Genomic DNA, 27,328 nt, shown 5'->3' on the forward strand with positions numbered 1-27,328 from the left:
GACTCGAGGAGCAGGAGGGAAAGCTGTTGGAGCTGGAGACGAAAGTGATGGAGCAATCAACTGAGCTAGCTCGGATGAAAACTTCAGAAGAGGAGAGATCGGATTGCACCTTGGGTCTGAATAGGAAGATTGATTTGCTGGAACAGTACACACGACGGAACAGCGTCCGTGTCCATGGTATTCGTGAGAGCTCTACTGAAAACACTGATCAAATCATCTGTAACTTAGCCACGGAAAAGCTTGGAATTGAACTAGATGTCAATGATATAGATCGTTCACACAGAGTCTCATCGGCTAGAAATGGAGAAAGGAAAGAGCCCCGTCCAATCATCGTAAAATTTTGTTCGTATCGCACGAGATCAAAATTCATCAAAGCAAGGATCAAGCTGAAGGATACAGGTATTTTCATCAACGAGGACCTGACAAAAACCAACCAGAGCATCTTCTATAATGTACGCCATCACAAGAAGGTCTTGCGAGCATGGACTGCGGATGGAAGGATTTTTGCTGGTGTCAAGAACTCAGGAGGTCAAATCACAAATAAAATGATCACTTGTGTTGAGGATCTTGGGAAATTGTAAAATGACATAATGAATAACTTAACAGCATGTTAGCTTTTTTTCTTATTGTTATCTTTTTGTCTTCGTCTTCTTTTTTCTTCTTCTTCTTTCTTTTCCTTCTTTTTCTCCTCCTTCTTTCTCTTCTCCTTCTTCCTCATCTTTGGAAGGCAATACAAATAATAATGTGTATTTAAGATATTCTAAAACCTGGCAGCTTAATGTTTTCTGATGTATAATACGTTTACTTTGTATTTTTATGTGTTTTTAAATCGGTAGAGTAAGATTTTTACATTTTAGCTGTGTATATTGTGTTGCTGTTTGTGTAGTATACATCTTTTATGTCTTTATCTGTCCCGAGCCTGTTTCAAAATTTTGATAATGATTCTGTAAATACTCTGTCAGAGATTTTGACTCCAGCAAATAGTAACACTAACAGCTGTAATCAATCATATTTTACACCTAATGATTTTAATGTGAATTTGAACCGGAACTTTAGTGATACTGTTTTAAAAGATTTATTTTCATGTATGCACATTAATTGTAGAAGTTTAGTAGGAAATTATGACAATGTAATATCATTTTTAAGCTGCTTGGATCTGAAATTCACAGTCATTGGCTTATCTGAAACCTGGTTACAAGATAATGCTCTCACTGCAATATATAATTTTAATGGTTATACTTTTATTGGTCAAGGGAGAACGTGCAAAAGGGGAGGTGGTGTAGGCTTTTTTATTAGAAATGACATTGAATATAAAAGTCGACCAGACTTAAGTGTGAAAGAATTACATATAGAAGCAATATGTATTGAAGTGAGTATGTGTAATAATGTATTTGTTCTTGCTACAGTCTACAGGCCACCTGGACAATCTGTTGATATGTTTTTAAATTCACTTAGAACAATACTTGAAACGTTGTGCAATGAAAAGAAAACTATTTATTTGTTGGGCGATTTTAATATAGATTTGTTAAGTTTTAATAAAGTTAACTATGTAAATACATTTATTGACACTGTTCTGTCATACTCTTTACATCCATTAATTTTTAAACCCACTCGTGTTACAGGACGATCTGCCACAGTTTTAGATAACATAATAACAAACGATGATGATAACATCATTTTATCTGGTCTCATGCTGTCGGATGTAAGTGACCACTTTCCAATTTTTTCCATCAGTAATATACATGTTAAAACCAGTGAATGTGTAAACAGCAATATAAGGGACTATAGTGAAAGAAATATTATTCGATTCAGTCAAGCTCTCCAGCACGTCTCCTGGGTATATGATGATTCCAGTCCTTGTGTCAGTTATGATATTTTTTTAGAATCCTTTTTAAATGTATATAATAATTGTTTTCCTGTAAAATCATGTAAGGCAAAAATTAATCAGAAATACAAACCATGGATTACCAAGGAATTGCATAAACTTTGTAAAAAGAAATATAAAATGTATGTTAAGTACCTAAAAAATCCTACTGAATATAGAAAGAGCGTTTATAAAACCATAAGAAATAAGGTGACAAATATGATAAAATATGCTAAATTATCTTACTACAAATGTAAGTTTCAAACTGCTACTGGTAATTCACGTCATACATGGAAAATAATTAATAAAGCACTAGGTCAGCGAAATAAACGAAAAGTCATCAAGTCACTTCTAAATGATAATGAGGAAGTTACAGATGCTATCGCAATGAGTGCATGTTTTAACACGTATTTTGTCAATATAGGTCCAAACCTTGTTTCTAAGCTGGGGCAGTGCAATAATAGTGTTGATGTTTTGGATTATATAAAAAAGAACGACAAAACTTTATTTTTTCAGCCTATTACACCAAAAGAGATTATAGAAATTGTCAGTGGGTTTAAGAATAACACAAGTCCTGGATATGATGAAATAACAATCAAAATTCTTAAGAGAGTTGTTCATATTATTTGCATACCACTATGTTCTATATTTAATGCTTGTCTTGCCATGGGAGTCTTCCCAGATCAACTTAAAATAGCCAAGGTTGTACCTGTGTTTAAGAATGGAGCCCGTGAAATTTTAAAAAACTATCGTCCAATTTCTGTTTTACCAATTTTTTCTAAGGTTTTTGAAAGATGTATATACAACCGTTTATTCAATTTTATTTCTGAGTGCAATATTTTAAATGACAATCAATATGGCTTTAGGAAAAATCACTCCACTGCTTCAGCATTAATAGATTTTATTCACAAGGTAGTAAATGCTCTTGATAATAAGGAAACAATGATAGGTCTTTTCCTTGACCTGAGCAAAGCTTTTGATACGTTGGATCACATAATACTATTACGTAAATTGTTTCATTATGGAATTCGTGGTAATGTTCTTAAGTTATTTGAAAGTTATCTTTGTAATCGTAAACAGTATGTCACTCTTGCCAACAATAAATCTTCACTTCAACAAATCACTTGTGGGGTTCCCCAAGGGTCAATTTTAGGACCACTTCTATTCACTCTATATATCAATGACTTGCCTAACGTATCAAGTGTTATCAAATGTATTTTATTTGCAGATGACACCAGCATGTTCATGTCCCATAAAAATCATGATTTTTTACAAAATGTATTCAATAAAGAACTACACAACATATCCAACTGGTTCTTAATAAACAAGTTAACTTTGAATATCTCCAAAACACATTTTATGATTTTTTCAAATAAAAAAAGAAATAATATTGATATAAATATTCAATTAAACAACATTCAGATTCAAGAGGTGTCTTCGTTAACATTCTTGGGTGTAATCGTTGATAATAAGCTTACTTGGGGTGAACATGTTGGTGTCATCTGTAACAAGATTGCAAAAAATGTTGGTGTATTATACAAATTATGCAGCTTTCCTAGAGAGATTTTAATTCTTTTATATAATACTTTAATTTTACCTTATTTAAATTATTGCAACCCAGTCTGGGGAAATTCTTTCAAATGTCATATCAACAGATTATTTCTTTTACAAAAAAGAGCAATACGAATAATAAATCATGCCCCATACCTTGCCCATACTCAACCAATATTTTGTCATTTGAGAGTACTAAAATTTGAAGATATATTTAAGTTCAACATTGCAATTTTCATGTACTCTTGCCATAATAATGTTTTACCGAAGACACTGTTGCAATATTTCTGTACAAATAGTTCCATACACATGCATATGACTAGGAATGCATCAAACTTTCACTTGCCATTTTTTAAAACCTCTTTGTATAAACAATCAATATTTTATCAGGGTCCTGTCATTTGGAATTCCATTCCTTGCCAAATTCGTAACAGTAAATCTCTAAATGTTTTCAAAAAAAAATATAAGACTTTTTTACTGGATCATTATCATTTGCATTAATATCGTAGGCTCTTGTATCATAGTTTTGTTTTTGTCTAGGGTTTGTACGGTATTTTGTTTTCTTAATTTTTAGTATAATTGTGTTATTTCAATTTATTTCATTAAGTATCTTGGGTTGGCGTTTATAAGGCTCGTCCTTTTTTGCCACTGCCCTCACTCATGTTAACTGGATTTTAATGTATATTCGTGTCATCTATCTTATCTGTTTATATGTTTGTACTTTGTTGATTTCTTTTTATGAGTGAAAAATAAATACGAATTGAATTAATACATGCCAATGACTCTATTTCCATATAATTCTCTATATTCGTGGGCATGTCACCATTTAATCGCTGAGCACTTTTGTAATTTTATATCATTTTCTAGCGATGGTGAAATTATTTTGTAGTATTTTTTTTGGGTTGGTGTTTCAAAAGTTGTTTTTGATTTATGCTGTAATGGCTGGTGACTTGTTGTGGGGTGCCTAAGCATATCCTCACTCATTTTGAATCCAGTGAGGATTTCTGAAAATATCATGTCAGGAAATTTGCATTCATTTCCACTTCTTAATTTTCATACAAGTTTATATTCAAATATTGTAAAATTATTTCCTCTTGTGATCACACACTACCTCAGTTATTGATTTTAATTCATTCTTGTATTTATTTTTAAAAAGAATAATTATATTTTGTATGTAATGATTTAGTATTGTTGTTCAATGTTTTGGGTACAAGTACCTTAAGTCATAATCATATCCTATTGTAATATTGTCATTTCAGAGATTTGAATTGGTCTTATCTATCCTTCGGGCTGATCTTGGGTGCCAATCACTTTTATCTTTTTGCTTGATTTAAAATCTTACCTTTGTTCTTGCATATCAGGAATAGAATGACTCTAAAGTATTAGAGTAAATTAGGAGTTTTAACAGGATAACAAAATAATTGTTTCTGTTTTTCATTTATGTGTGTATTTTTTGTTGTTATTTTTTAGGATATCTGGTAAGGAATCGCGTGTAGCAGCCTTTGAGTTACTGGTTGTGCTATGCGAGGGTTGTCCGTACAATCTACAGAGGATCGCAACACAGCTTATCAATATGCATCATCAGTTGGACCCTTCCATTGCCAAAGAGTGGGAGGTAAGTCAAGTTAATGAGGGACATAATTTGCAAGCTTTAATACTGTAAATGGATTTTTCTCTATATCGGGGGGGGGGGGGGGGGGACTATTTCATTAATATTTGTGTACAAAAGTTGGTCTTCTTTATAGTCTAATGCAAGAGGGGCTAAACCCATTTGGTCTATTAAAAACTCTATATAATACTTAGTCTGCTTCTTGCTTGTCTCTTTTTAGTTCTTACCTCCTGTAGAAGGTACAGGTAGGATGACCAAGTATGTTGGTCTGAAGAATGGACGTGCTACCTGCTTTGTGGCAACAAACATATTTTCATATTCATTATATTTTTTCTGATTTTTTCCTTTTCTGTTTGAAGTTCTTGCCACCCGTAGAAGGTAGGATGACTAAGTATGTTGGTCTGAAGAACGGAGGAGCTACCTGCTACATGAACTCTGTTATTCAACAACTATACATGACTCCAGGCATCAGGGAGGTTAGTATTTCAATTATTTTTTTTTTACTTTGTCATGGTAAAATGGTTACGACCCCTTCCTACATCAAGGTTACCTTTTCCTTTCAGTGATACAATTTTCTGGGTATCCTTTCAGGTCACACCTGAGAATAAGAAACGTTTGATATCTTTCTAAGATCTAGATGTTTCTGATTATTTATACCCACACCAACATCTTTCTATCTTATTAATTTTTGTAATGAAAAATTTCAGGGTATCCTAGCTGGCCACACCCCTGAGAAGGAGAAGGGAGAGGACAGTATCTTCTATCAGATGCAGAATGTCTTTGGTCACCTCCTAGAGAGCAAGCTACAGTACTACGAGCCAGAGAGGTTTTGGAAGGTCTTCAAGTTCTGGGGGGAGCCGGTCAACATCAGGGAGCAGCAAGATGCCTTTGATTTCTTCACCATACTCACTGATCAGCTGGATGAGTACCTCAAGGTGAGTTAGGGATTTCCCCTTTTGAATAAAGGGATTCTCCCCTTATTAATTTGGGACTTTCCCTATCCATTGCTAAGATCTTTCAAAAACTGTTATTGTATATTGAATAGCAAAAAGATGTGTTTATTAGTACGATCTTGTTTTATTTATTTGTTATTATTATTAATTTTTTTGGGGGGGGAGGGGAGGAATGTTGTTTATTGGAAATTCAGATACTTTCCTTGTCCTTCATATTTAATTTTTTTTAAAATATAAATTGTATAAGGCCATGATACCATAAATAGCTTCCCAAAAGATAATAAAGTGCATGATTGTATATATTGATAATATTTTGCCCTGATTTTGCAATCTTAAAGATTTGTATGATTTTATAATTTTGTATAATTTTACCATCTGATATTTTTGCAGCAATCTGGTCAGAAAGAAGTGATGAAACAGAAGTTCCAGGGTCTGTATCTCAACCAAATGATCTGTCAAGACTGCCCTCACAGGTTGGTTTTATGCAATTTAGGATTCTACAGTCATTTATCGATAATTGTGATGTCATGCATACAAATAAATAGCCTTTGTTACAAAAGTAATACTCCTCTGAAAATGAAGTCTCTCAAATTACTTCACTAATTTGTATTTTGCTACTTTTCTATTTTAAACTGATTTTATTGGACTTATGAAGACTCAACCAGGTGAATTTCATAGAAACCAAAAGGTTCCTGCCAAAATGGTTAATTTCAAGTTTGGTGCTGACCTAATGGTGTCGGCATTGGGCCAATGTTTACATTAACTCAGCACAAAAGTAAAAGATAAGACTGGGGACAAGTCTCACTTGGTGTTGTGTTCAGCTAAATAACATGATTTTTGGACTATTTTTATAAACTTGGATTAAGCCATGGAAGGGAATCTAAATCATGCTTCAAACGCCAACACCAGCACTTACACCAAACATGAAAGTGCTTAGTGTACACGGCTAGTTTTAATTGTACTTTCAGTTGAGTATTTTAAGAAACAAATAGTGATTTTCACAATTTTGCTGTGTGCCAATCAGATGCAAGGATTTCAGTAGCTTGTAACAATATTCAGTGAAAATCACCGATTATTTTTTCATGAATTGCTACTCTTATGTGAAAAATACCAAACACTACATTATAATTCATTGTTTATTTGTTCGTCTATGTAGGAAGGAGAGAGAAGAGGAATTCTTTGCTCTGAATCTGACGGTCAAATCCAACAATCTCAACGATTCTTTAGAGCAGTTTGTCAGGGGTGAGATGCTGGAAGGGGAGAATGCCTATCTATGTGAAGAGTGCAATGAAAAGGTAAACAATGCACACAGTTGAATTTCTAGACAGTTTTTAAGTGCAAGTGCTTTGCCCATTGCAGTTTTGTTTATTATTATTAGTATCATAATTGTAATTCTTGTGGTGAGGGTAGTGATGGTGATGGTGATGATGATGATGGTGATGATGATGATGATGATGCTGATGATGATGTTGATGATGCTGATGGTGATGATAATGTTGATGATGATGAGATGATGATGGTGATGATGCCAATCTTGATGACGACAGCGTCGATGATGATGATGATTAAAGGGGAATCCAACTCAGATAAAAACTTGTTTTTATAAGGAAAAGAAAAATCAGACAAGTTGATAGGTGAAAGTTTGAACAATATTGGACAAACAACAAGAAAGTTATGAATTTTTAAAAGTTGTAAATATTGGTAATCACGATACCCATGGAGACTTCAAATTGGCCGCATATGGGATGTCATAGTGATGTAAGGCAAGGACTACTCTTCCATGTACTCCAATACATATTATGACTAAAATGTCATTTTTCCAAAAAGTTTTATTTCAAATTATATTTTTCTTTCATGAGGACATAAAACAATATACTACCTGGGTTACATTTAGATTACTGCCCCAGGGGAATGGGTACTTAGGAGAAAACCACTAATCCCTGATAATAAAGTACATGGCCTATGGGAAAGTTGTCCTTGCCCCTTGTCATAATTTACTAACTTAGTTGCCAATTTGAAATCTACATAGTATTAGTGATCTCAATTTTAAAGCAGCTATAACTTTCTTATTGCTTGTCCAATTTCTTTCAAACTTTCACCATTCTGTTTCATTTATATTTCTCCCTCCCAACACAACATTTTATGGCCAAGGCTGGATTCCCCTTTAACATTATGACATGGACCTGGCCAGGGTGGATTATCAATTGTTGCCGTAGGGTGCTGTGACAATGCTCAGCACCCCCAGTAACAATAGAATAATCCTCCTTGGCCAGGGCCCTTCATTATGTTCAGGGGGGATGAGAAATTTTAGCTGATTTCAGCTATTTTTGCTTTTCGTTTCAGTTTTATTTCAGTTTATTTCAGTTTTCGTCTGTACAAAAGTATGGGAACTCTTTCAATTTTAGCTGTTTTCAACACTATTCAGCTCTTTTTATTGATGATTACTCACACCCTGGATGATGGTGATGATGATGATGATTGTTCATCATCTGTTATATTCTTCTAAACATGTATAATATATCCACTGAAAATATCAAATTCATTTCTTTTCTTTCATTTCCAGACTCTTCATCAATCACTTTACATAAGCAGCTCCCTATTGGTTCTTTATTCTTGTACATTCCTTGATTTATTTTGGATTGGATGTATTGTATGCACGACTAAAGTCTGGGGGGGGGGTGTTTCATAAAGCTGGTCATAAGTTATGCATGACTGATGGCCATTTCTTTCACGAAATTGTATGTTCGTATGTAGCACTGAATGTTCCAAATTAGCACCTAAGAACATGTTCCGGTCGTGCATTAATTCCTAAACTTTTCTTGTGGTTATCAATGTATTACAGAGGAATACTATAAAGAGGACATGCATAAAGACACTGCCACCTGTATTGGTAATACAGCTCAAGAGGTTTGGATATGACTGGGAGGCCGGGAGAGCTCTCAAGTGTGATGACTACTTCAAGGTGAGATGATGATGATGATGATGATATTTGTGATGGTGATGATGATGATGATGGTGATGATGATGATGATATTGGTGATGGTGATGATGATGATGATGATAATGATGATGATGATGATATTGGTGATGATGATGATGATGATATTGATATTGGTGATGATGATGATGATGATGGTGATGTTGATGATGATGATGATAGTGATGATGATGATGATATTGGTGATGATGATGATGATAGTGAAGATTGTTGATGGTACTAGTGGTGGTTGTGATGATGATGATGAATATACTTGTAATTATGATAATGATGTTAATGATGATCATGATCATGATGATAGAGATGAAGCTTTTAATGAATTTAATTGTATAGATGTAGATGATAATATACATAATGATGATGATTGTAGTGGGGGATTCTATTGATTTTGGGTGATGGCAATGGTGGTGTTTGTCTATATAGTTATTTTGATGTTTTACGATGTTGATGTTCATTATTAAAAAGTAATAATGATGATCATAGTGACAGACATTTCAATGTGATGAGGTTTGGAAGAGTTACCTAAAGTGAGTAATACTGTGCAGGTATCACAATATGTGAAATGCTTCTATTCTCTATTACATCAGTTTCCATGGGTGTTGGACATGGAGCCGTTCACATCCAAGGGTATGGCACGTAGAGAGCAGCAGCAGCAAGCTGATGATCCACCCAGTCCTATGAACTATCAGAGGAATGTCTCCTCCCAGAGTTCTACTGATGATCTCTACCAATTGGTGGGTGTGGTCGTTCACAGCGGGCAAGCCAATGCCGGCCATTACTACTCCTTTATAAAGGATAGGGCGTAAGTCATTCTTTTGATTATTATGATGTTCTTTCTTTCGATGTGTCCAATAGTCTGGTACACTGTATGGGGCATCATGTGACCTGACATCCAATTTTCGGCTTTTCTCAGTTTCCCCTAGCCCAAAGTCTGTCATTGTAAGTCTATAGCAAATCATTAACAAAAAGTTACGGTCGAATGTAATGTTAAGTGTATCTTTATGTTACACTTCCTTGTTTGAATATGTGAAATGTTTCTCCTGAAAAAGAAAAACAGCTAAGTTCTTGGGAAACATAGAGTTTTCTTAAAACCTTGAGGAATGTTTATGTATCAAAGGGATTAATTTTTTTTCTTGCTTTTCCTTTGATTTTCTGGTTTGGTATTAATAGTTTAAGCTTATTGCATAGTTATACCATGCTTTGAGAAAATATAATTAGGAATTGTTAGTCCTAGGTTAGACTAGCAATTATGTTTGGTATTATGATGCTACAAATGATGTATATATTTGAACCAATCCTTTTACAAAATTTAATGCATGTTTGATGTAATCATTTTTTTTGTCTGTTGTTGTTTTGGAACAGAGGTACATCCATCACTAACATCAGCAAGGGAAAGTGGTTCCGCTTCAACGACACGCAGGTTGAAGAGTTCATCATGTCAGATGCTGCCCTCGAGGCTGAGTGCTTCGGAGGCTCCTTTAGGTCCAAGTCCAATGAGACAACAGGTCAGAATGATTCCTTTGAATCAACATTTGATTTCCTGTTTAATGATGGAAAAAAAAGTCTAAGGCCCATATTCTGATCTGTGCTCTAACTCAAACCATGGTCTCAGGGTTTGCTGCAAGAAATATTTGACAATAATTTGATTATATAGTTTGAAAGATTTTCTGCCACATTTGGCTACTCATAGCTGAACCTTAGATTTTTACCATGGGTTTAGTGTACTAAAGTTCAGAATAAAGACCTAAGATTGATAAGGACAAATCAGTATTAGAAAAATGTAATAACTAATACAGCGCTACAGGCTTACTTCATACCCCCCCCCCCACAATATACAGCATACATGTACCTTCATAGAATAATGACATTCATACTAAACATATTGTTCCTTAGCGAATGATGTGTTATGAGTGTTGTAGAGAGAAACGTAAAATTATTTATCACACTAGTGGGCATATTTAAGACTACGTGATGACATGAAGAAGAAGACCAACGTTTAGATGGAAACATGGTGGAAAAAGAAAGAAATAAGGTTGGTCTAAAAAGAGGATTCTCAAAAGAGAAAGAAGTGGAAGTTGAGAGTTGTCAATATGTGAGAGTAAGTAAAGAGGGAAAAAATCTGACTGAAAGAAATGATGATTACAAATAATTGATGATCACTTTATTGCACACACACTTGGTAATAATCCAGGAATTTTATGATTTTAGCTGGTGTTTTTCAAAGTGGCCGTGGCAGATTGGTATTAATGTTTTCAACTTTTGATGTGTTTTTTATTTGTCAGGTTCATATGGACCAGAGAATCAATTTTATGAGTAGTTTATGGTTTTAGCTGATGTTTTTCAAAGTGGCCGTGGCAGATTGATATTAATGTTTTCAATTTTTGTTCTTGTTTTTTATTCATCAGGTTCATATGGACCAGAGAATCGATTGAGGACGTGGAGTGGGTACATGCTGTTCTATGAGAAGATGGAAGGTATGAGAAGTCCAGACCCAATGGCTAGAATAGGACGCAAGGGATATCATCATGGTGATATTCATGGGTGAGTAAAGACCTTGCATGGCCTTGTAGCATAACCATCATTAATAATAACAATAATACTTGCTCATGTACATGTAGCACTTACTTTATCAGAAGTCTCAAGCACTCTACAGTAATGCAGTATAGTTACCCTGGCTTTAGCAGAACAGCTGTTAGGCACGCTGCATTTCAATGAATAAATTCCTACCAGGTACCCATTCACCTCACCTGGGTTGAGTGCAGCACAACGTTGGTAAATTTCTTGGGTAAATTATAAAATGATGATAGAGATCCTAATCAAATGATTGGCTGGAATCTATTACATGACCAGTCATTTATTTTAATTAGTTAGTAGCCAAATTTGTTAACTAATGAATGGTACTAATAACTAGTTCCGTTGACCTGATATGGTTTTGAGATGAGGACGATTTATCAAATAACAAGGGTCCACAACACTATCTTATAAAACATATAGTTTTGCTTGGGTATTAGAAAAATTACCCACATTTGTTACTTTTAAACAGTTCAAATGCCCTTAACTTTTTCATTCATTGGTAGCTGCCATGGTAACAATGTTCGATGAGCTTATCGAAATCAAGGATTTCCATGGAAGTGGAGCTTTGGATAGCAAAAAATATAAAAGCAACTTAATGTGAAAGGGTCGTGATCAGATTTGACTCTGGCATTGTGGAATAGACTTTGCTTATGCCTATCAGTTCAAAAATATATATAAATATTTTCTACTATTTAAAATCAATTGGGTATATGTTTTGTGCAAAGATTAGTGAAAGTTGAGGAAAGAGACATATTTTTAACAAAATGATTTGGTGAATAAGGCTGATAAAATTGAGGTTGCTGTGAAAGTACTGCCCATTGACCCTTTGGGTCCATTCCTCTTTTACATGTAGTTAACCAAGGGCTCTAAATCATTGCTATGAGGAAATCAACCATTGACATTTAGTCCTATCTCTCTTTTCTTCTTCCCAGGAGTATGGATGGCCTCAGTTCACCTGAACTCTCCCCAACGGGCGACAGGATGAGTGAGCTCTCTGCTCTGGTCCACAAGGGCGAGAAGAGAGGATTCTTCATGGATAAAATGCCCGCAGCCATCCAGAGACTGATAGAGGATGAGAACCTACAGTTCTTGAGGAACAGGGCGGTCTATAACCAAGAGTACTTCAGCTTTGTCCGAAAACTGGCATCCTGCAGTCTGGTGAGTGGTCTTTGATGTTTGAGATTGGATGATCGATTTGGTTTCAAGAATCAGGTCTTGTGATAATGCTGCCAACTATTGCATCTGTCTAGAATATATTACTACTTGCATTCATTTGCCGTAGATCAATTGCCGTAGATCAATTTACCAACATGAACCAGTTGAATGTATTTCTTTAAACAAAGGTAATCTGTGAAAATCTGTAAGCTTGCCAAAGATATACCTGATATAGGAACAAATCATGTTTGGGAATGGATTCCAAGTATTACATTTCTCTCATTAATAATCTGGTTTATTGATTTATTATTTACCTTTCCGCTTGGTACCCTGGCAAGGGCAATAAACAATTTTTTAAACTTGATATTTTTTATTTGATTCAATGACGGATCAGCTTTGAACAAATCTCTCATTTGCGATAAGAAATTTTTTCATATATTTGTTTCAGTAACATGCCCTTTTTGAAAATGATTCATTATTGCTTGAAATAAAGGGCAACCTTAATGACAGAGTTAATATTGATATGTATGTAAAATACAGTGAGGTTTTTATGCACCAAGTGTGTTTTTTTTATTCAAATTTATATACACTCATTAACTTGATTTGAAAATTCATGGTAATGACACATCTTTGTACTGGATACTTCTTATTTCTATGTTTTTTGTATAAAAGTATTCTAACAGAATATTCTTTTTATTTTATCCTTAGCATATGACATACCATCCAGCCTACAGCATGATGGCCCTACAGAGCATCAAACTTGCCATGCACTTTGTTCTCAATACTCTCTTCAGAACGAAGAAGAAGCTACGGTAAGTTGATGTTGGGCCCTGTAATTGATCAAATCAGTCTCATTTATGCTCAAAACATGATAATTTCAGGGTATTACAACCTTTCATATGAACTAGTTAGCAGACATAAAATTTCAGGAAGGTCCTACAAGCAGGGGGACAGACTAATACTTCACTGAATTGCCTGAATAATAGCATTCAAGCCTCAACAAAGTTCCATTTCACTGAGTATATTAACATTTTCATTTTGGTTAATTTATATTCATTCATGCATTTGTTCTTTCGTTTGTTTGTTCGTTTGTTCGCTCGATCACTCATTCATTTATTTTCTGGGGGGATATTAATTTGTATGAGGCAGCAGAGTATGTAAGGATAACTATTGATCTTGATGACGCTGTTGTAGGTATGATCTTGAGGATTGGAGAGACCTGATTGATAGCATCGTCAGGGACAGTCCTGAAGCATGTGAGTGGGCTCTGGAGCTCTTGGCGTCATCGCAAGGCAGAGACTACCTCAGGTAACCAATTTGCATCATGATGCTTTAGTCTCTGAATGATAAAAATACTATAAAACCTACTTAGGGACCACCTTCATAGATAGACCACCTTCCCATAAAGATCATATTTTGTTTAACTTGACAATAGGACCTTTATCAGACCTTCATTTTTGAGGAGCGCGATCGCGCCGGCGCTCCTACCGTGCTCCTAAAAAAAATAAGGATAACAAAAAATCGTGCTCCTAAAAAAGAAAAAAAAAACTTTCACAAAAAGTTGCTGAAATTTCACATTTTACATCTTTATATTTACGAAATAGGCATCTGTTTTCCATAATTTCTTGAAATTATTTTGATCTAGTTGGAAACTACCGAAAAAATGAAGAATATTCACCTGTTTCCCGACTCTGATTTGATTTTAAACTCGGTAAATATTGTAGTCCCATATGTAGACTTTCATGGTAACACCATATATTTACCGAGTGTAAATTCAAATCAGAGTCGGGAAAAAGGTGAATATTCTTCATTTTTCTGATAGTTTTCAACTAAAGCAAAATAATTTCAAGGAATCATGGAAAATAGATGGCCATTTCATTGATTTAAAGATGTAAAATGTGAAATTTTAGCAATTTTTTTGTACAGTATTTTTTTTTAAGCAGGAGCGCGATATTTTGTAAACGTATTGACCCAGGCCCAGTTTCACCACAGATTAATAGCTACACAGCTATTGCATATACGATGTTAAGAAAAATCTACAATATATCATACATGTATTGTATTAAATTTATTTGAGCTCCTCAAGGAGAGCGATTCTGAGGAGCTCAATTGAGCTCTTCAAAAAAATAAGGAGAGCGATTTATTGAGCTCCTCAAAATTATAAACCTGAAGGACTGCTTTATTTATAAAGACCACCTGATCATGAAGACTGCTTTTCTTGTCTCCCTTGGATGGTTTTTATATATATGTTTCATTATATTAATTGAATCTATAAAGATCTACAATTTCTCCCTTGAACAGTTTTCATATATACACATTTCATTTAGCAAGATATATGGGGTGCTTTTCCAGCCACTACAATTCGGAACTATTATTCACCCTGGCTCTAGCTAATGCCACCTCTTGATTCTGATTTGTCTGGTTAGCCATAACTTACACCAGATCACCATCAACACCATTGTGTATCATCAACGTACAGTTATCAATATTTTGACTCCTTGGTCAACCTCTGTTCATTTTTTTCTCACTCACATTTCCCTTTGAGTGTCTAAACCAATTCAATTACGGCAATGGCCAAAATCATCCAAAGTGGAATGCAATACTTCGTTCAGTGATTTCATGGCACCCACCAGGCCTACCTTAAGAACAGAGTGTATGATAAAATTACAGTTAGTAATATTTTGTAGACTCCTTGGCTAACCACCACTACCTTTTTTTTTATTTCCAGGGCATTCCTCCTAGAGTGTCCAAACCAAGAGGTCCGTATGGCAATGGCTAAGATGGTCAAGAGCGTGATGCAGTGTTTTGTCCAGCGGAGCCATGACACCCACCAAGTCCACCTCGACACCATCCTGGAGCATCTACTGTCCCTCCTGGACAAGGAGGTCCTGGAGCACTGCAGGAGCTGTGTTGAGTACTTTTGGCTGCTCAGCATGTACCTCGAGCTTGTAAGAATTTATTTTATTCTTTCATTGATTTTATTTGTTCATTCATTTATTTATTTTGTATTCTTTTACAACATAGTTCTGTCAGTACGATACTGTTTTCTTTGGGGCAATGTATAACATTAACACACACAAAAAAAGCATATATATCTATGTACAGTACAAATGGGAAAATACATATCATATATAAAACAAGATGGAATTTTCAGATTAATATTATCTCATATGATGTAAAACTTCATAGATGTTAGAACAATAGTGTATCCCAGAACTGTATAGATAGGATAGAAGGAATAATTAAGAGATACCGAGGGAAAAGTGGAGAATAATTAAATGTGAGTGAGGGATGGGAAGAAAGCAGGATATATAACAGTAAATAGTGAGCTAAAGCAGAGGGAAGTAGGCACATCACATTATATATATATATAATATCCACTCCAAACTGCACTGACCAAGAAACAGACCAGATTCAATGAGATAGATTCATAATGCTCAATGTGGATTAATTTCTTTTGCTGAAGGAAAGCATATGTACATTCATACAGGATCAACTTGGCACTGAAGAGTTGAGACTGAAATAACTCTTCTTCTCTTTTATCCGTTGTCTATCTTGTAGGGATCTGACACGTGTGAACATTTATTCAGAAGGAAAGCTTTCCATAGACTCATCACATTCCTGATAGGACCTCCCTCGGAGCTCAACGACATGGTAAGATATGCGCATTGATAATACTGATAAGATAATAATTCGGTTGTTTTTAAGTTGCTTGTGATTTATAAATCAAATTCCTAAATCCAAAAAATCATGGGGGATTGGTCACTTGCACATGCTGGACCATCCTTGTGGAATCAGTTGCCATATGCCATTTGTAGTATTTCAAACATCGATTGTTTCAAAATTGCTCTAAAAACCCTTTTGTTTAAAATTGCCTTCCAGTAGTTTCATTTCATTGTCATGACTGTGTTTCTGTTATCCTTGTCCCTTCCTGCTCCATGTTATTTTTCTCTTATTTCCTTTTCGCAGCGCCTAGAGCACATAATCAATGTGGATTTATCATCATCATCATCATCATCACCACCACCACCACCACCGTCGACGTCGTTATCGTCGCCGCCGCCATCGTTATCGTCGCCGTCGTCGTCGTAGTCGTAATCAAGATGGTGAGGGTGATGATAACGATGTAATAGTAATGGTGATGACGATGATGATGACAATGATGACGATGATGACGATGATTACGATGATGATAATGATGATGATGATGTCGATGATGACAATGATCATCATCATCACCATCCCCGTCCCCATCCCCTTCATCATAATAACAATCATTATTATTCATCTGATTTCTCCCTTTGTCATTAGGACATTCAGACCAGACGATGGACATCACTCCAAACCAGAGAATTTGGATTCCTTCATACCATGCTTGCTGCTATGGTCCTACACACAGATGTATCTCCACATTGGTCTGTTGGTGAGTAAAACATTCATGAGCTTTAGGTGTTTTACCAAGGTTGAAGTCTGACCAAAATTCATTCTAAAGTACCAATGTGCACATGATATTTAATGAGTAAATCTTATTGAGAAATGTGTTGTAGTGTGTTCCCCATGAGCGTGGAGATATGATCTTATATGTGATTCAATACCATGTTTAGCTGGGGATTTAAGAGCATTTAGTCAGACTTAAATCTTTGTGAAACACCCCCTTGTAGAATTAGTAGTCTCTGGATTAGACAGAATCCTTTAAGGATTATGAAGGTAAAGTTAATTTATGGTCATTTTAGTGATTTATCAAAGAAACTGCCTCATATAGTGATCAGGAATGCATGCATGAATTAGTACATGTAGGAATAAGAGTTACATACACAGAAATTGACTACAGACAAATGTTTGGCATGAATAATTTTAGCTGTTTTCTCAATTTTTCTTATATGAGTAATTAGATATCTTTTTTAAAATGTTCCAATGTATTCTGTTTTACCAGACCTTGGTACCAAGCCAAAGAGAAGACCAATCTTGATCTTGGAGAACCTGAACAGATTCTTACCCATCCCAGAAGATATGAGACATATATTATTTGGTCCACCTTGCCTTAAATATATTAAGGAGGTATGACAGATGAATAGATGGATGGATGATTGATGGATGGATGGATGGTTGGGTGGCTGGGTGGGTGGATGGATGGATGGGTGGGTGGCTGGGTGGGTGGATGGATGGATGGGTGGGTGGCTGGGTGGATGGATGGATGGATGGATGGATGGATGGAGGATACATGGATGGGTGAATAGATGGAGGGGGTAGGAAGAAAAGAAGGATAGAGTAAGAATATGAAAAAAGGAGAGAAAGTGAACAGAAAGGTAAGGGGCAACCATAGAAGTTTTGTAGATGGATGGTGGGTGGAAAGATGGATTGATAAGCAGATATGATAGATAGGTATGTAGATGAATAAAGACATGTTGGTCGGTAAGCATGGTTGACACTTGCACGCATTTCAAAACATTGTATGCGCATATCGAGTGGACCTTCCTAATATAATAGCAACACTGATGTGTGTTGCTGCCCTCTACGTTTGTTGCATACATCGGCCGTGAATAATACGTGTGAGGAATTTGATACTGGCCCAAAATCCCCAATTTTGAGGATAACCGGAGGATGGACACGGAGTGAAATACGGGTGTAGAGTAAGATATTAAGCTATTTATCTTTCTCGTTATATTTTTGTTTTTGTAATTTTTGCAATAAACCATCATTTCATCCCACCTTTGTCACTCGGTATATCCGAAATGGTTCACCGTCCCGAAGTTTGGGTAGGTGGAGCGTAGTGTAGCTTTAGTGAAGTGGAGTGGAGCCTGCACGAACTTCGCTCGAGGTAAGGCCAAGCATACTTCATGCATAGTTTGCGAATGATATGCGGAAAATGTTGTGTGCAGACCATGTGATCAGTGTAGGTGGTCCTGATCAACGAACGTAGAGGGTGTCTACACCAGAACGTTTAAATATTTGAATTTGCGCTTAGATACATCGCAGAATAGGGTGTCAAAAATATTTGCTGAAAGCACATCGGGACAGTGCATGAACTATGCGCAAGCAATGTGGAAACATGTTGCAACTATGTCGTGAACGTTGCGGGGCAATGCGTGCACTAGTACAGACAAGTCGTGCCATAAAATGTCCTGCACTGGCACGCATCATTGCGGGTCAATGCGGGAACCACAATGCGTGCGAGTGTCAACCGGGCAGTAGAAAGATAGATTTACATTTCTATGGTTTATGATATATGAAAATATGTAAATTCATCTTTAACTTAAATGAGAAAGTATAACAATTAGCAAGTGGCAGAGTGTAGTTGAATGAAAGATGAAGAAGAAGATTATTTTAATGTAACTCAGATGTATTGCATTTGATTGTTATTTACAGTCTGTGTTAGCTTTCCGTGAAGTCCATTCCTCAACCACACCAATCCTTGATATGTTACTACACTGTAGCTTCTGCAACCAAGGATTCACATTGAATGTCATGATGATCATACATGTGAGTTAAAACCTTCTTGCTCTTTGGGTTGAATTCGTAAAGGTGGTTTAAATTTAGACCATGTACGGGTACTTATCATGCACTTTGAATGATCCAATGGTTTCTAATGAAGAATGCATGCATGTGTTTGGTAATATGTGTAGTGGTCCACCTGCACTCCTCCTATCAGTTATATCAGGAGGAGAGACCTGCAGGTCATAGTGATTCAGTTCACTTTTTGCCTCCCAGGCACAGGTGACACCAAATGAATAATGATAATAACTCAATTTACACATGTCAGGGTTTTGATCATGGACTAAAGCAAGCTTAGTAAAGATTATTAAATAATCTGATCAATGTAGACTAAATTTCATTTTATCAACAAGGAATAGAAAATGCAATATTTTTGTCAAAGTTTGATAAGGGGAACATGATCCTATTTTCTTACAACATGGAAAATTTCAGGATATCTCATTAAGCACAAGAAAGGGTCACTAATCCTTGCATAACTAACAAAGAGCTTTATAAAACAACCCTGGGATTCATGAGAAGATGAGTACATTTCCCATGAAACAATATATTATATTGGATGGCTCAGAATGGAATACCAGAAATATTCCAAGAGTTTGGGCAAATATTCCATGAATCGCAGATAAGTGGAATATTAGCCCTAATGAGTGGAATATTTCTGGTATTCCATCAAATAAGCCATCCAATATAATTATTATCATCTATCCCATCCCAACCCCCCCCCAAAAAAAAGAGGGAGAAATTTGGTTGAACAAGTCATATCACTTATCACATTATGGCATCATCACTTCATTAGGATAAGTTTTGTCGTTGACATGCGACTTAAATGTAGTTCATTATGACGTCAGTGAGTGCCATTGTGCTCTATTCTGCGCATCACATTGCTTTCATTGTTGTACGCGTTGTATATTTCACGCATTCGCGCATGCGTACTAGACTGTTGAATATGGTCTCTTACTCAACGGTAAATTTTGTACAAGAGCCTATGGAATATTTGTCTGATTTTGGTCCTTTTTAGGGATATGCTCTGATACTCCACAGGCAATTGACGCAGACCGAAATATGCGTATTTAATGCATCGCTAAAACAGTCTGTATAGATGATAATTCTTAACAATAATCTGTCATGTGATTGGTTGATTTTACCCATCAGAGTCAAGTATCATCTGCACCGTCTAATGAACTGAAGGCTATCTTTGTACTGTTGCTAGAGCTGTTACTACTTGATGATCCTCTACAGTTAGGAAGATTAAAACTGGCCATGGAAGGCAATGACAACAATGGCTTATTCAGTAAGTTTAATACCATGTAGTAGGAGAAGATTAAAAAAAATATGAATTACCATAAGGAGAAAACTTCACAGAAGTTAGATGTAACAGTTCTGATATTCATGACAATGACAGAATAATTGTTTTATCTTGTAAGAGTCAACATAATGTGATATTTGGTATGTGAAAATTTAAGAAAAAAAAATCATTTTAAAGTATTGAATAGGAATTGCACTCAAAGAAATGAGCTAACTCAAAATAAATTAGTGTCTATTTTCTCAACAATCTTGCATCATCATCATCATTTACCAGCAGCAGCATTTAGAGTTCATCTATCCAAATGTTGGGGTTAGACAATTTATTTCTTTTGTAGTGACAGCTTCCCATGCTTTTCTTGCTTGTCTCTTTGTCATAATAGATGTACATTTAAAGTTAAAAACAAAACAAAAACCCCACATCAGATACCCCAAATCTCACTTGCAGATAAAAGTATGTTTTATCTCTTGTAAATATACCAGGAGTATATATTTGGGAACAAGATTTGATAAAAAAATTAGTAAATTTTGAGTGAATTAGCATTGATATTACCATGCCCTCCTAATGTTACAGGTATCATCAGGAACTGTACAGGCAACGACAGTCGTCGGTCCTACCAGTGCATCAAGTTCTTGGTTCATTTATCCAACAAGTCACCACTTGCCAAAGAATACCTGACGTCGGTCTCCCAGAAGTGGCATTGGGCCGTCAACTGGCTCAAGAAGAAGGTCAGTGTAACAGCCCTGAAAGACGGAGCGAACTCTATAAAAAGCTAGTCTTACAATAAAGTATATGCCATATCCTGTATTTCAATTGTCAAGGACCAAATTCATTTTAGATTTCTAACATTTGTTATTGATAAGATAAATGAAATTGGGCATTCGGAAAGCAAACTATAAATCTGACTTGCAATGATAAAGTGTTCTTTGGAGAGATTGCAAGGAATTTGTATAAGTCATAGGATTCTGTTCTAAAAATGAAACGGTGATGATCTTAATTTCCTTTTTTCATTTTTTGGCAGATGACAGAGCACTACTGGAACCCACAGAGTTCCATCTCCAACGAGTCATCAACCAGCAAGGGTTTCCAACGCACCATGAGTGCTCAGGACACCCTGGCAGAGGCTACCGCCCTCCTGACGGAACTCACCACCCAAGACGAAGATGAGGACGACGATGCTATCACCAAGGAAGAGGGTGAGGGAGACGAGACTACAGAGGGCACCGTCACGCCAAGGATGGAGGTCAACGGGTCGTCGGAAGGGTCTGAGGTTAACGGAAACAGCGGGGAGAAGTCGACGGAAAAGATAAGTGGAATAGATGATGTGGATGGGTAACTTGATGACAAGACCTGAAAAAGGTTGCTGGTAACAGATTTGCTTTGGGAACCTTGCTGATCCTGCGTTAAATCCTTTGGATTCAAATTAGTGAGGACTCTCCGGATTGAGACATTGACCCAAGTATCAGATAAAAAGGAATTATGCCATAGGAAATTGATTGGGATCAAGAATATGGACATTACCTACTTCTACAACTATGATCTGATTCAAGGAGTGTCCTAGCAAGGGGGCCATCTGGGACCGGAAAGCAGGTTCTGAGAGGTTAATCTTGATGTTGCACACCATACACAGGTTGATTCCTTGGAAGGAACATTGCAGAATAAGGACAGTGTCTTGGTATCCAACAGCAGTCACTTGGTTTGATTTGAATTATGGGTTCAATGAGGGATATCGCAACGGGCTGTCCTGGAGGGAAAGGAGGTTCTGGATGATTAACCCAGGTGACATGCTCCACATATTGAATGAGTCCTCGGAAGGAACATTGAAGAGGAAGAAACCTTGCCTTTGATCCTTGAAGCAGTCTTTGTTTCACACCTGCTGGTCAAAAGCCCCAGAACTCAGCACAATTGAATGAATCAAGAATTGTTTGAACTATTCTGAAGGGATTGTTATGCTCCATGTTGTGGTACCAGAATGGAAGTTGGATTACTCAAAGCAATTGATATGATTTGCGACATGGCGACCTTGAGCGAATTCAGCGGGATGAGGCCTTAACAGATCTTATACGGAGCTTGGTGATCATTGCTGTTTGAGCTATTGTTGATGGTTCTGAACCAAGGCTCTATCTTGAACGCAGGATGCCATCTTGTATCTACTCCTTCAGAAGCATGACTTGGGCTAAGATGATGAATCAATCTAATCTGACCCAAGTTCTTGCAGGTCTTTCTTCAACCTCATTATGAGAGAAAGGATGATAACCCTATGATGACTATGTTTTCATTGCCATGGTATTGGTAACCATAGAGTTTCTACTTGAACTTCACAGATGATTTTGGAGTTGCCATGGTTTAGAGATGAATACCCAACCATAATTTATTGAACATACAAAGTGTGTTATTAAGATTATATTTATCAAGGACAGATTTTTTTGAATGATGTATGAGTGTTATCAAATCAATTTCTTCAGAAATCCATGTACTTAATCTTCATGTTGCTAAGACCTAGCTCGGACTACATATGTACAAATATTATTAGCAACCAAAGCAATATGTTTCATGTGAATGATTAAGCACAACAGTTGAGCCTTTCTGGTATACAGTTTTGGTACATTTTGCATTCTGGATGCAATATTTATTAGACTGGTTTGAAGTGACCTTCATTGATCGCTATTAACCTATCCATGACCTCCACTGACCTTTCCATGACCTTTCAGCAAGTTCAGGGTAGTTTGATGTAGTCAATGTTAATTCTGATTTATCATATATCTCTTTTGGAAATATTTAATCTCCAATTTTGAATGTATGTTATCTGCCCCTCTGTGGAATTTGTATCCACCATTGTTACTAATAACAGGTGGCTGTTTCATGGAGCTGTTTGTAACTTACGAGCACCATTACCGTCGATTGGAGACCCTTTCTGAGGAACTAAATCAGCAATGATATAAATCTATTGTGTATCTACTGTAAGAAAGGATCACCAGTCGTTGGTAAAGTCGCTCATAACTTACGAACAGCTTTATGAAATACCCACCAGGAATGGTATTACCATAAGAGGTAAATTCAATTGAATGGTAACTTTCTATCAAATTCATGATAAATTTTGTAATGATATAATTGGTAGAATATTTGTGACTCAGCTGCCATTTCATATTCATGACTTCAGGGACGTCACAGGCTCGTCTTCATATAGCACCAAATGTATTTTTGTCTTTTTAATGAAATTACATTACACATATTGATATGAAGTTTCTTGAACACAAGTTTCTCTATGTTATGAATATGGGAGTATAAGTTTGGTCATGGAAACATAACAAAATTGTAAGGATGATCTTATATTAGGCCGTGGTTGATATCTTTCATTACCAAACTGGTTTTGAAGTGCATTTGTATTCATCGGTGTACATACCAACAAGTGCCAATTTGAGAGAGAAAAAAAATGATGCAACTTTGACAGTTTCAACTTTTTCATGTTTTGACATCTGCCATGTTTTTGCTTGATGTATAGAGAAGTTTCTACTGTAATTAGTGCCTCAATCGACATCTGTCCAAATTATATATTTCAATTCAATTCAATTCAATTTAATTGCATAACAGGTCACAACTAGAAATGTACACTTGCATGTGAAAATAAGCCAGCTCTTTGACATGAAACTTTGCTGTATACTTCATTTGGAATAAAGCTTACTTGTGCTTTTTGCCAGTGCCGAAATGATGGATTTTTAATTAGTGCTTTTAGTTGAACCTAAATGTGGAAATTAACATTTTCTAGCAACTACTGTATACTGAACTCTGAAGAAGACTAAATGAATTCCAGCTAAACTTCAACTAATGCTAATACTGATAAAGTGAGTACCGGTATAATTCCTATCTGTGAGACTGCACAGAAACTCTAATGACCCAAGATATTCTATACACTGAAATATTAAATGAACAGTTGTATAGTCTGGATTCTTCATGATAGTAAAGATTAAAGAGATATCCGAAGTGCATCTGTTTTTTGTGTGAATTTTGAATACATGTTCAGTATTCATGCTCTGTCATGAAAAATTGCATTGTTGTACTCTTCTCTCTAATCATCTTTGTTATTGATCTATTCCTATTCCAATTATTATCTTTCTAGATTCTTCATTTGATTTTTATCACACTATCACTACTGCTAATCTCTTTTCCTCTCCTTACCCTCTTCTATTTATCTGCTTTATTCTTCCAATTTTAATTTTCTTTTGATTATAATCAGCTGATTTTTAAGAGTATTTATTGTACTTCCAAAGAAGCAGGACTATTTAAGGTCAACAGTTTTATTTTTGTATGTGAGAATTCAGTCTAGAGTTTGAATCGGAAGCAAGAGAACGAAGTCCGCATTGTAGCAATATATATATATTTTATTTCTTGGGGTGTACTGTCACAGCGAGTACTTGACTATTTAAGTTTATCGTACTTTTTATATTATGCAATTTTCATTTTATTTTTATATTAAAGCATTGGTATTAGAATTGTTTTCAAAAAGCATTGGAAGAAAGTGAGTTTATTTAGAAGAAATAGATGAGACCCCCACCTTCCAATTTTTTTTTTGGGGGGGTGTAGGGTATGACACTTAATAATATGAGGAATGGCAGAGACTTGTTGTCACCTGCAGTACTGTGAAACTGGACCGATACAACCACCTACAATTGCTATGTAAAAAACTCATGAAATCTTTGTGCGCTGGGCAATGAACCCCTTGATATGTGCTGAATTATTTTTAGAGAGGGATCAGGAGCTGTAAACAAAATGGACTTGCTCAATTCAACTCACTATAACTTTTCACTTCAACATTTTGAGGGGAAATGTTTCACAGTGAAGTTGTAGAGAATTTCACAAGCTTTCTGACTATATAACATTTTTTTGGGGGAAAATAATGATAACAAATTTGGTAAATAATGCCTCATTTCATACACAAATATGGCATTGTTATGGTAAAGATAAATACAATGGATTGTTTGTTTGAGCGTGAATTGTGAAGTTCGCTTGGCACCGAGTGTGCATTGGTGCAAAGTATGCATGAAAAGAGTTAATCAGAAGATACAACCTATATAAATGATTATTTATTTCTGGCATCAGGAGTAAAGATTATCTTAATTAATATTTTTTATGATATTTAATATATTTTCCACATTTTGGAACTTTTTTCATTTTATCAGTTTTGTTTAAAAAAAATTATTTATGCAACAGAGATAAGATCTCTGATATTCAAGATTGTCTGTTATTTTATGTTATGAATGATGGGGATCTAGGACCTGCCAATAGCTCATATTCATGTCACAGTTATTTATTGAACAAGAAAATGGAGTGAGTTCAGATTAATATGGTTTAAGAATAGTGGTTTCAAAATTAATATTTACATGTTTTTACCACATTTGATATGATTTTATATTTACAAGTACATTTAAATTTATAATTTCAACATTTCTTAATCTTTTTAAAATACCCAATCATTTGTATTCTTTGTGCTGGAGAATTCAATATGTGAGAGCATAATGTAATAATTAGTTGATGGACAATTATGTTTACCAGTCTTACATAGTCTTAAAGATTCATTTGTTTTTTTCAATGTTTATTTTGAGTTGCTTCCATAGAGTTTTTTAATAAAATATTGCAAAATCAAAGTGAAAAATACTTTACTTGATCTTGTATTCGAGTAAGAGGTAACCGAATAATTCACATGCAATACAATGAGACAATAACACTATGCTAACCATCGAAGCCTGGGGCTGTTATGTTTGCAAGATATATTGAATTAATTTCTCTGTTTTAATGTGCAACAATGAATTGACTTTTTTGATGTGTATGCTGTTAATGTACTTCACTGTTGTCTATATGCGAACAATGAAATAGATGGATGGATGTTTTTTAAAGTATGGATTACGATTGTCTAAACAAACGAGTACTGTGTATGTATCTAGAATATACTCAGGTAGCTCAATATGTAGCATAAGATGGAGATAGATAGAGCTGTTGTTTATATATGAAGGAAAAATAAGATTTCTATGAAATACCGAAAAGCATTTCACATGCATTTCCTCCTTTTTTTATTTGCAGAATTTTATAGAGTGAAATGAATAAAAAAGAGGTTACTACTTTGGCAATCAAAAGTGATGGATGTACAGTTTATTTGGATGAAATGTAAAGATTAAATGATGTTGTGCTGATAAGAGTATAACAAGAATAAATACTATTTCACTTTGAATAAAATAATTGTGTTTTGAATTTGTTTTGATTTGTCCTGAAATGACTATTACAATAATATTTCCATTTTCAGAACACCAGAGCATCACTTACCTTACATACACTAAAGTGAATGTTAGTTTAAAAGAATGTTAGTTTATTAGTTAAGAGTGTAGATTGTCACTGAGGCTTTTTTTTTTATAGAATAATTGACCAGTTTGTAGTAATTTTTTTTCCCACAAATCTTATTTCCAATACCCCTTTAATGTTTTTATTTTTCAGCCCTCTAAATATGCATTGACCTGATATCACACCGAGGCCCTGTATTGTTAATGCGGAGTTGCAAGAAACTTGCGATCAATTGCAAGTATATTTTTGGTCTCTAAATGAATCATAAGTTGTAAAATTAATTGTGACTTTGCAATTGATTTGTTTCGGGTTTCGTGAAACAAGCAGTGTAATCAGATTTGCTACAGTTGAGATTGATCTATTGTTAGCTTGCAACAGAATATTTGCAATTGATTGCAAAGATTTTCTTGCAACATCCCCTAAGACATACAAACATTATTTACAATTGAACTTTTCCATTCAAGATATGCCAGACTTATGGGGTGTTGCATGAAACTTACAA

General features: G+C 35.4%; 1 protein-coding gene across 2 annotated transcripts in view; it reads left to right on the plus strand.

Annotated features, from left to right (window-relative positions):
* LOC129271205 (ubiquitin carboxyl-terminal hydrolase 24-like) overlaps positions 1–26,729 on the plus strand; it is a 64,660-nt gene extending 37,931 nt beyond the window's left edge. For both annotated transcript variants that reach the window (XM_054908580.2, XM_054908581.2), the window contains 20 exons: positions 4,886–5,030; positions 5,384–5,500; positions 5,732–5,959; positions 6,368–6,450; positions 7,134–7,272; positions 8,820–8,939; positions 9,563–9,777; positions 10,338–10,480; positions 11,381–11,516; positions 12,482–12,707; positions 13,413–13,516; positions 13,899–14,012; positions 15,433–15,652; positions 16,266–16,358; positions 17,016–17,127; positions 17,638–17,762; positions 19,071–19,184; positions 20,346–20,484; positions 21,070–21,224; positions 21,518–26,729. In XM_054908580.2, coding sequence (XP_054764555.2) covers positions 4,886–5,030; positions 5,384–5,500; positions 5,732–5,959; positions 6,368–6,450; positions 7,134–7,272; positions 8,820–8,939; positions 9,563–9,777; positions 10,338–10,480; positions 11,381–11,516; positions 12,482–12,707; positions 13,413–13,516; positions 13,899–14,012; positions 15,433–15,652; positions 16,266–16,358; positions 17,016–17,127; positions 17,638–17,762; positions 19,071–19,184; positions 20,346–20,484; positions 21,070–21,224; positions 21,518–21,832 — 3,043 coding nt within the window. In that variant the 3' untranslated portion in view covers positions 21,833–26,729. The remainder of the gene's footprint in view (positions 1–4,885; positions 5,031–5,383; positions 5,501–5,731; positions 5,960–6,367; positions 6,451–7,133; positions 7,273–8,819; positions 8,940–9,562; positions 9,778–10,337; positions 10,481–11,380; positions 11,517–12,481; positions 12,708–13,412; positions 13,517–13,898; positions 14,013–15,432; positions 15,653–16,265; positions 16,359–17,015; positions 17,128–17,637; positions 17,763–19,070; positions 19,185–20,345; positions 20,485–21,069; positions 21,225–21,517) is intronic.
* Positions 26,730–27,328: the final 599 nt, after the last annotated feature.

Source organism: Lytechinus pictus, chromosome 11, assembly GCF_037042905.1.
Source record: "Lytechinus pictus isolate F3 Inbred chromosome 11, Lp3.0, whole genome shotgun sequence".
Lineage (NCBI taxonomy): Eukaryota > Metazoa > Echinodermata > Echinoidea > Temnopleuroida > Toxopneustidae > Lytechinus > Lytechinus pictus.